Source organism: Cryptomeria japonica, chromosome 5, assembly GCF_030272615.1.
Source record: "Cryptomeria japonica chromosome 5, Sugi_1.0, whole genome shotgun sequence".
NCBI lineage: Eukaryota > Viridiplantae > Streptophyta > Pinopsida > Cupressales > Cupressaceae > Cryptomeria > Cryptomeria japonica.
Window position 1 is genome coordinate 724,034,320 of NC_081409.1, and position 10,902 is coordinate 724,045,221.

General features: G+C 32.9%; 1 protein-coding gene across 1 annotated transcript; it reads right to left on the bottom strand.

Annotated features, from left to right (window-relative positions):
* Positions 1-408: 408 nt before the first annotated feature.
* Positions 409-1,110, bottom strand: LOC131032814 (uncharacterized). Its single transcript, XM_057963862.2, has one exon. The coding sequence runs from the start codon at positions 1,108-1,110 to the stop codon at positions 409-411; it is 702 nt and encodes a 233-aa protein (XP_057819845.2).
* Between the last annotated feature and the right edge of the window lie 9,792 nt (positions 1,111-10,902).

The window sequence follows — 10,902 nt, forward strand, 5'->3', positions numbered from 1 at the left end:
CGATTTAAAAAAAAACCACCTACTTAATTGAACACAAAGGAGAAATATATATAGCTATTTCTTTCTATATGAAACCAAAAAAATCAACATTGTATACATCATTGTCCCTTTAATTTCATTCCAACATAAACTCATTCAAGAAAATGGAAGTAAACAATCATCTTCGTGGTGTGAATCAATGATCAACGAGAAATCCACACATAATATATAGTATCTAAACAATACTTTTTTAATGTTTGACAAGAAATCCACACATACTATATAATATATCTTACTACAATTTTAATATAGGAAAAGGGAAGTTGCCAGTCCCATCAAAAAAAAATTCACAAATTATCAAAAACACATTTCTACAATATCCAACCAGAGGTTCCCTTACAAATGATTCATTCAGTCTGCCCATGCCGATTAATTCCTTCCACCCCTTGCTCGTGTCCACCCCATGCCACGCCCTATGCTTCGAGAAACTACTTGCCATCCATCTTCACCATGACCTTGGCCTCTACCAAAGCCATTTTCATTATAATTACCAAGCCCGCTCCTCCTATGGCGTCCCCTGCCATTGTTATTCCAACTACCATTGACATATTGTCCTTGAGCTTGATAGTCACCCCTATAGTGAGAAGCAGCAATAGCTCCTCTTCCAGTTCCCCTCCCACGAGCTCGAGCTTTGCCCGATACAAATTGAAAATCCTCTCCCTCATTTTCATATTCAAGTATAGGCTTAACTAGTAGCTGATAACCAGTAGATGACGTGTCAAGTTGCTTTGTGGACAATGTGATTGTTATTATCGATACGTGCCTCATTATCTCCAAAGGTAAAAGACCTTCCTCAACAGGCTCCCAATTATCTGTTACAGGAGTAGAGCTAATTGTTGTGTTGTGGTGAAGATTTGGAATCCTCCTCTTAACGATCTCTGCAACTGTTACTGCCATACTAATTGCATTTCCCAATGCCTTCAACACAACTGTAGATGCACCTCTCTCTGTGAGCAAAGTTATTGTATGTGTAACATACTTCCTAGGCATCCCCCGGGTACCTATGTGAATCTCGTTATCCATAATAGGGACCTCATGGCGAGGCTTCTCTACTCTTTTATAGTTCTCCATGGTTTGAAAGCTTGGACCTCTGCTTACAGATAAACCCTAAAGCCTATCGATAAATCAAAAACGGTTTGCGACTATTTTTTCTGATGCTACAGACTAGATCAAGATGTGTCCTCCTTGCGGCTTGATTGAATCGGTTAATTTTGATCGTGGGATCTGCTTCTATTTATAAGGCCAAGTGAAGAAAAATAAGAGGGAGAGTTTGAGAAAATAATAAAGCCGACTGGACTTCTCCGCATGCAACCTTTAATTTAATCTTATTAAAATATTGAATTATAATATGTATATAATATTAAATTATTTAGCTATACATTATATTATATGAAAGGATCTCAAATATAATATATTATTATTAAGAGATATCTTAAATATATTTAGTTATGAATTTGGTCATATTTAGAATAGATAATTAATTAATGGGAAAATTTAGAGTTGCTTTACTTTAATTTAAAATTCATTTTTAGTTTTTTTTCTAACTAAAAGATTTGGTTAGGCATCGAAGCCTTCTAAAATATGGTGTGTAAGCATTGATTTTGGTAATTTATGGTTTAAGAGATCATACATTATTAGAATCTAATAAATATAAATAAGCTTATTGCTCTCACTTTAAATGACTTAATTATAGCACATTCTTATCCTTTGTTTACCACAATATAGATCGCCTTCCTTTGTTGAGCAAATAATAAAGCCGACTGGACTTCTCCGCATGCAACCTCCCATTTAATCTTATAAATATTGTAATATATTGAATGGTATTATGCATATAATAGTAATTTATTTATATACATATGATATTATATGACAGAATCTCAAATATAATATATTATTATTAAGAGATATCTGAAATATGTGTATTTAAAAATTTGGTAATATTTAAAATAAATAATTAACTAATGGGAAAATTTAGAATTGTTTTATTTTAATTTAAAATTCATTTTTACTTTATTACAAATCTAAACTTTAATATTCTAGTAACCTCGTAAATAAATAATATTCGAAAAAATTTCTTTGAAAAGTACTTCCATCACTAATTAGAACTTCATCAAGTTGTCTTATACCCCTGATAAGGGTGTAGCTCCCAATTTGAATCACTAAATGTCAAAAATTTTAACTCCCTAAACTCATAAATCATATAGATCTCTTGAAGTATTTGACAAAAATCCATAGCAATGTACAACAATAGTGCTCAATCTATTTATTTCCTCACTCCTATAAGAGTATTATTCCAATTCCCTATAGGGAGCGAAACTATCTATAAAATAATCCATATTGAGTTTACACCAGATCATTTTTTGTCTTCAAAAAATATTTTTTACATTATATGAATTCCTCAATATTATGATGGAAATCCTCCTGCCTAACACATTTCGCATCCAATATAATCCTATTACAAGATATGCCCATTGTAATATGCATGTTTGTATTCCACAGTGTCATCAAATGTGACACAAATCGCTCAAAAAGAAAAGAATGTGATGACCTAATAAAAATTTAATTTTAAGATGTCAAGCCCAACCAAAATTACTTGTTTTAAAATACAAGTAAATAATCTTTGTAACACATTATTTTCCTTATCAATCTGATACTTATAAAATTTGGAATATTAAAACCTTATAACTCTATAGCACTATATACCCTTCCAATTTGGATTATTTTATTGATCTTATAAGGGTAAGTAAAGAAAATAATTAAGGTGACTGGACTTCTCCGCACGCAACCTTTCATTTAATCTTATAAATATTTTAATATATTTAATTATAGTATGTATATAATACTAAATTATTTAGCTATATATTATATTATATGAAAGGATCTCAAATATAATATATTATTATGAAGAGATATCTTAAATATATTTATTTACAAATTTGGTCATATTTAAAATAGATAATTAATTAAGGGGAAATTTAGAGTTTCTTTATTTGAATTTAAAATTCATTTTTAGTTTTGTTTCTAACTAAAAGATATTGTTAGGCATCCAAGCCTTCTAAGATATGGTGTCTAAGCATCGATTTGGTAATTTATGGTTTAAGATATCATACATTATTAGAATCTAATAACTATAAATAAGCTTATTGCTCTAACTTTAAATGACTTAATTATAGCACATTCTTATCCTCTGTTTACCTCAATATAGATCACCTTCCAGTGATTAAATGAATGCTAATATAAGTTTCTTTCTTTTCATTTTTCCTCTGGTCAATCCAATCATGTTCACAATTCATGTCCACCCCCTTGAATGCGTTCACAAATTCATTTGGTTTAGCATCAATTCTCTCTAACTCAATATTCATAAAATAATCACACTCCTTGTGTAATATGGAAAAAGGAATGAAAGAGGAAATTGCCTCCTACTGTTTCAATGGACAATCACCCACATATTTGTTTTCTTTTATCATTATCACAAGCATATTCTATAACAAGGTTTATAATAAAGCCCTTGTGGAACCCTCACAATTATTAATTATAGTTGTGTTTCCCTTATCATAGGAAAAAACACAAATACTTGAACATGTATCCTATACACAAGCATAGTCTACCGTGGAATTCATAAGAAGGGATCCAAGATTATAGAACTAAGATAAATTTACTACTAATTTAAACTTTAATATTGCAATACCTTGCTTTAGGTATACATTACATACAACAAAATATACTAATTGAGAAAGCATAAATGCATCTTCTCTGTAATCTTTTCATTAAAAATTAATTTCTTGACCATATAGAACTCTATCATGTTTCCTTCTAACCCTCATGTAGATGTAGATCCCAAGTTGAATTTCTAAGTTTCTAGATGACAACCTCCCCAATCTCCCAAATCATAGATCCCTTGAATAATTGAACAAAATTCCATGCCACGATACATTCATAGTGTCTAAACAATTTATCTCAAGACCCTATAAGGGTATAATTCCTGAGCTCCACAAAAACCCAAACTGTTTAGGAAATAATCCATGTTGAGTTTACTCTAGATCACTTTCCTATCTTCAAAATTTAAACTTCACAATATATGAAATATTCAATACTATCAACATATAGAGAAACAAATGGTGGACCCCAATAATAGTAAAATGAAAGGTGGATATTGACCTCAATATAGATTGTTGTCCAAATAATTTGGGAGATTTTATTTGGAGAATTATACCTTTTGAGAGTCATGAGATAACTTGATGGCATATTATATTGTTTTTCAATCATTTAGGAGATCAATGATTGTGGAGTTTAGGAAGGTTGTAAATAAGAAAACTTGGGAATTGGCTCAAGAGATACACCGTTTCAATATTTTCAAGGAAGTTTGATGGAGTTCCACCTAATTTGAGATTTATTTCTTCAAAGATAAATATTCTCAAGAATTTATATTTTTCTAAGAAATAATCGTGTTTTGTTATAGTTCTATTTGTGTTATGAAAACCTTAAGAGGGCCTCTCCTAGCAAGGTGAAATTTGAGGATTTAGCGATGCATTTGCAAGAAGGATCTACTAAGGAGGGAATGTTTTTGATTAAGGATAAAATAGGTTTTGAGGTTTTGTTATAGTTATATTTGTTTCTGACTAAGGAGGGGATATTATCATAGAAGTTCATAATATTATATTTTTATGTATGCAGATGCATATTACCCTTGTATAAATGTTGTTGATGTTGTTCAAATAAAATGATAAAAAAGTTTAAATTTCATAAAATAGTTTATAAAAACATGAAATAGTCTATCATCTATGTTCTTTCATGATTAAAAAATATGAAAAGTTAGATATAATTTATTTTATGTAAAAAGGAAATATTTTTTATTTTTATTACTAGATTCATTACATTTTTGTTAAGCATCTAATAATTTTAAAATATGATGTAAGAATGAATTTTTTAATTTATTTTTCAATAGAAAATAGGTTTTTGGAATGTAATAATTACAAATAGGCTTATTGATCTCATTTTAAATTTCTTGATTATACTAAATTCTTATTCTTTGATTACTACAATGTATATTGCTATTGATTCATCAAACAAGTGCTACTATGAGGCTCTTTCATTTTCCTTTTTCTTCTAACAAATCACAACCCTACTACTAAGTCATATCCACACCCTCAAATTATTATACATCATCATGTGGTTTAGCATAAATTCCCTCTAAATCAACATCCAAAATAGAATCACATTCCATACACTAGGGGATGGAAGGAAAGGAAGAGGATGTTACTACTTATCAAATTGCCATTAGTTTTTATATTCAAAGTTATACTATATACTCTACTCGGTAAACACTATCGAATCATGTAGTCGGTATACACAGAGAAGTTGGTATGCATAGTCTAGTCGGTTACTGAAGAAAGCAATCACAGAACGTAGTATACACCGAGTTGTCTATCGAGTATCTTTATATAGCTACCGAGCAGTAAAGATGACACACTGAGTTGATATACACCAAGTGAAACGTGTTACCAGATACATTGAACCTGGACATGCATATGAAAATGTGTTATAAGATCGAGGCACATCTAACCATTATTACATTGGAAATTGCACTAGAAGATTGTGTATGATTTTGAGATCAAGATAACCAATGAAATATTTTCTATAGTTATTCATTTGATAAATCATGTTTGTAAGATCGATGCAATGAATTGGATCACCGTCTTAAGAGATCTATTTATACAGCATGAGTTAAGAGTTAAAGGTGTGTGCATGTATGAATGAAGGAAGACTGTTACAAAGACATAGATGTCACCAAGAAGGTTTTTAGTGAACAGTCGAAGAACAGAGTAAATAGAAGGGTTTACTGAGTTACTATATGGGTTACCGAGGTATGCTATAATCAAGGTAATCTTATTCAGAGCACATAGAATCTCCTATAACATTTCAGATGTAAAGTTGTAGATATTTGTAATGATTTTATTGTAATATTGTGAAGTTGAAAGAGAAACCTTTAACAGGGTAAAAGACTCTAATCAAGTCTATAAATTGTAAAGCCTCTAACCAAGTGCAACATTCAGATTAAATGTTGTAAAATCCTTTAGCAAGGTAGATCTAACAGATCTTGTTACTCCTAACAGGGTATGCTATTAGAAATAGATAAAATGTAGCTCTAACTGAGCATTCTTTATTATTGCAGTAGTGAAGTTGTGGGTGCCATCCCCACCATAGTTTTTCTCTCTAATGCGTAACCAAAATATATGTATTATGGAGTGAATCATGTATGATTGTTATCTATTTCTTTTAACTTTATTTTATGTTACTGCACTATTCAGTTTATGCATAATAGTAAAGTTATTATTCAAGAAAAGTTTCGGAGTACTGAGTCTTGTTAGTTGAAGATGTGAGATTCTTCACCAAATGCCGTGTTGAAGAACTCGGTCATGTTGAGATAAAAGACATATATGATGAGCTATGTACCGATGGTAAAATGGATAGCAAGTATGAGCATATTAAGATCAAGCGATTAGCTGAATCCCTAACCTATCCCCATGTGTTCAAACCCCAGTGGGTTAAGTTTGTTTTGAGTAGAGTTCATGATGATTTCATGTGGCTAGAAGAGAAACCATTCAAAATCACCAAGGAAATCATTTATCTGATCACCGGTTATCCTATCTATGATCATGCACAAGCATAGAAGATGATATCATAGAAGGAGTTAATCAGTTTAACTGGAGTAGAATCTGATTATCGAGGACTAAAATTGAACAATGTCACTGATGCAGAACTTAAGTTTTCCATTAGAGTAAATGGTTATTGTTTCTTCCAATCAGCAAGGGAAAACAGTCTACCCTATGCAGCAATTGACTTAGCCTATAAAATAGTGAAAAAGGGAATGAAAGTTGATTTATGTGAAGTGTTGTTGAAAAACTTGTTTGAGAACCTGAACACAATAAGGAAGCCGAAGAAGAACAACTCGGCAAATACACTAAAGTTTGGTTCACTTCTTGTATGCATGTTTTTCTACTTTGAGAAATTCTTTCCATTAGTCGGTAAAGTAGTTTAGGAGCTACACCGACCAATCACCCATCAAATTAATGACTTTATCAAGAAATTGGGAGATAATTTCAATGATATCATGGATGACTACTTTAGCAAATTTCAAGAGAAGTTGCACAACAGGTACCGGATTCCACCCCAGCTGGTAGAGAAATATAAAGATTATATATGCTTTGAGGTAGACACTGATTACTGTTATGTGAATGTTGTGGAACCAAGGACTCAATCTTTGCCACCTATGGGTTACGAGATTGAATTTGACATCACACAACAACAAATTGATGCATATCTTACATTGCCAAGGCATGCTACCGAACTAAGATATGGTACTTATGAAGAAGTTAAGGAAAAGGTAAAAATGAGCATTGTAGTACCCAAAGATACAAGAAAGGCTACAAAGATGATTAAGGTATTATCGAGGAAATTCAGAGAAGACTCTTCCTCCACACCTATCAAAGGCACTCTTGCCATCACTGAAGAGGAATCAGAAACTTGAGAGGCAGCAATAACATTGAGCACCGAACTGCTTAAGGGTAAAGTATTGAAAAGAAAGAAACGGGACATTTCAAAGGCCCTACCGACTCCTCCAACAAAGAGACCTAATACAAGAGCATCAACTGCATCACCAAGTAAGAAACAAAAGAGTGTTACTACTCCCAAGGTAACCAAGACCTACAAGAAATCTACTCGGAGACTCATTTTGGCAAAAGAGTCTAGTGATACAGAATCTGAGGATGCCAACAAATTCCAGATTGTCAAAAACAAGAAGGTAAATATACATAGTGTTGAAAATTTTTGTGCAAATCTAAAAGAATATGGTGGATCTAGTTCATTTAGATATGTCAAGTATGAGACTAGGAATAATGATGAGAAGAGACAAATTGAAGAAGTTGTCATCTGTACACTTCTAAAGTTTCGGCTAGATCCATTAGAACTAGTAAAGTCACTTCCAAATGAACTTTACTTGCACATTGATAACAGGTGGAAGTATGCAATGAACTCAGAGAAACAAATTAGAGAAAGAAGTCTAGTCCATCTATTTCCTAATATGTCTGTAGCAGAAATAAAGGAACATTTGACAACCTACAATTCAAAATTTCTTGTCAAACAGAGAGCCTTAAAACTGATGAATGGGCTATATATTGATGTAGAAAAGGAGACAAAAGCAAAATGGCAGGAAATTTTCAAAATAAAAGATGTCATTGAATAATCTAAAGTTGAAATTGTTGATGTCACCAAACAAGATCCTGATGTCATCGAGCACGGTCCTGATGCTACCGAGCAAGACCCGGCTGACACTATTAAAATTGATGAAGATGTCATGGATACAAAGGAACAGGAGCGGGAGATGATAGAAGGCACTACATATGCAAAACTTGTATCTAGTGAATGTGTGTTAGTACAAGTTCAGCCTTATCCACCGGTCAAGCAACCTATCTCTACCGAAGCTCCTAAGGATACAACACAAGGCACCGAAGGTCACCATTCTGAAGAAGCAGAAGGTACAACTCAAGAAAAGACCTCTCAAGCACCATCAAGCACTGCAAATGTAGCAGCTGAGACACCCAATACTGAGACACCAAAGGACACCACAATGGCTACAGGAACCGACCATAGTGTTGCCTCTACCGAGCAATCTACTAAGGGTTAGCAAGCCTCCCAAGCTATTGTCTTGGTACAACCGACCAAAGGTAAAGAGAAGAAGGTGAAAAAGCATAGTTTTAAAGTTGATTTGAGTAAATCGATAGTGTTGCCCAATGTGGATATCTAAAAATTAAAGGGGCAAGCACTTATTGATTTCGGTGAACTATGCAACGCAAAGGCCGAATAGGAAAAATAGATGGCCATTCAAAATAAGAATAAAGTACTTCAAAAGGTGAAGACACTGCTATCAGATATGCTACCTACAGCTACAGTGTCAACCGATGCAGCCATCCACATTCAACTGGATGAACTCCTTAATCAAATAGAAACATCTGGAGTTGATCCATCTGAGTACTTGAGCAAGCTAAAAGACAAAGAGCTTACTGTAAAAATGATAGAAGAGGTACAAAAAGCTCTAGCTATTGGCAAAGTCAAACTTATCAAATTCATTGCTGAGTTGTCCCCTCAACTCAAGCATATTCTTTATTTATTTGAGAAACTTTGCACATTTTCCATATTCATTAAAGATATCAAGAATAAAACTGATGTAATTGAGAAAGAGATCACCCATCTCTCAAATAAGTTGACCACAAAGCCAAATTCAGTTCAGAATTTTTATACCAAGCTTCAACATCTCATGGCTCAACAGTTAGAACTAAGAAATGAAGAGCATAAGATCAGGATAGATATAATGACACTCCAGACATTATTCCTTCCTCATCTTTCATCCATTCAAGAACAGATTAACCGAGCTACATGCCTATCTACTACATAAGAGGGAAGCACTCTTGATGGCTTAATATCCCTATTGGCTGATATTCAAGAACAAAATTCTTTAATGGAAAGTGTAAAGGATGCACTCTCTGTCGCACTCACCGACGCCCGGAAGAAGTATAAATCTATTTTTGATCAGTTACCACCCCCAGATGGAAATTAAGTTTTTGATGTTTGTCAAAGAGGGGGAGTGATACTATATATTTGGGGAGTGATATAGTTTTGGTGATACAGTTTTGATATAGTATTTGGAGTATTGTATATAGGGGGAGTATACCGAGCAGAGTATGCAGAGTATACAAGGACAGTAAGCAGAGTACTCAATCACAGAACCGAGCATGCAAAATTAGAGTTATGTACAGTATAATGACAAGGGGAGTATATCTGAATATACTATTTTATTGACTATTGTATATATTGTCAAGTATAGTCATTTTGCAAAGTATATAGATTTTTGAGTTATAACTTTGAAAGTAGTTTTTGTCAAACATCTCAACTAATGTCAAAAAGGGAGATTGTTACTACTTATCAAATTGTCATTAGTTTTTATATTCAAAGCTATAATATATACTCTAGTCGGTAAACACTACTGAATCATGCAGTCGATATACACAGAGAAGTCGATATGCATAGTCTAGTCGGTTATAGAAGAAAGCAGTCACAGAACGCAGTATACATCGAGCTGTCTACCGAGTATCTTTATATAGCTACCAAGCAGTAAAGATGATACACCGAGTGAAATGTGTTACCAGATACATTGAACCTGGACATGCATATGAAAATGTGTTACAAGATCAAGGCACATCTAATCGTTATTACATTGGAAATTGCACCAAAATATTGTGTATGATTTTGAGATCAAGCTAACCAATGAAATATTTTGTATAGTTATTCATTCGATAAATCTTGTTTGTAAGATTGATGCAATGAATTGGATCACCATCTTAAGAGATCTATTTATACAGCATGAGTTAAGAGTTAAAGGTGTGTGCATGTATGAATGAAGGAAGACTGTTACAGAGACACAGAGGTCACCGAGAAGGTTTTCAGTGAACAGTCGAAGAACAGAGTAAACAGAAGGGTTTACCAAGTTACTATACAGGTTACTGAGGTATGCTATAAGCAAGGTAATCTTATTCTGAGCACATAGAATCTGCTATAACATTCCAGATGTAAAGTTGGAGATATTTGTAATGATTTTATTATAATATTGTGAAGTTGAAAGAGAAACCTTTAACAGGGTAAAAGACTCTAATCAAGTCTATAAATTGTAAAGCCTCCAACCAGGTGCAGCATTCAGATTAAATGTTGTGAAATCCTTTAGCAAGGTAGATCTAATAGATCTTGTTATTCCTAACAGGGTATGCTATCAGAAATAGCTAAGATGTAGCTCTAACTGAGCATTCTTTATTA

Excerpts from the sequence above, each read along its gene's own strand:
- LOC131032814 (XM_057963862.2), bottom strand. The coding sequence starts at position 1,110 with ATGGAGAACTATAAAAGAGTAGAGAAGCCTCGCCATGAGGTCCCTATT.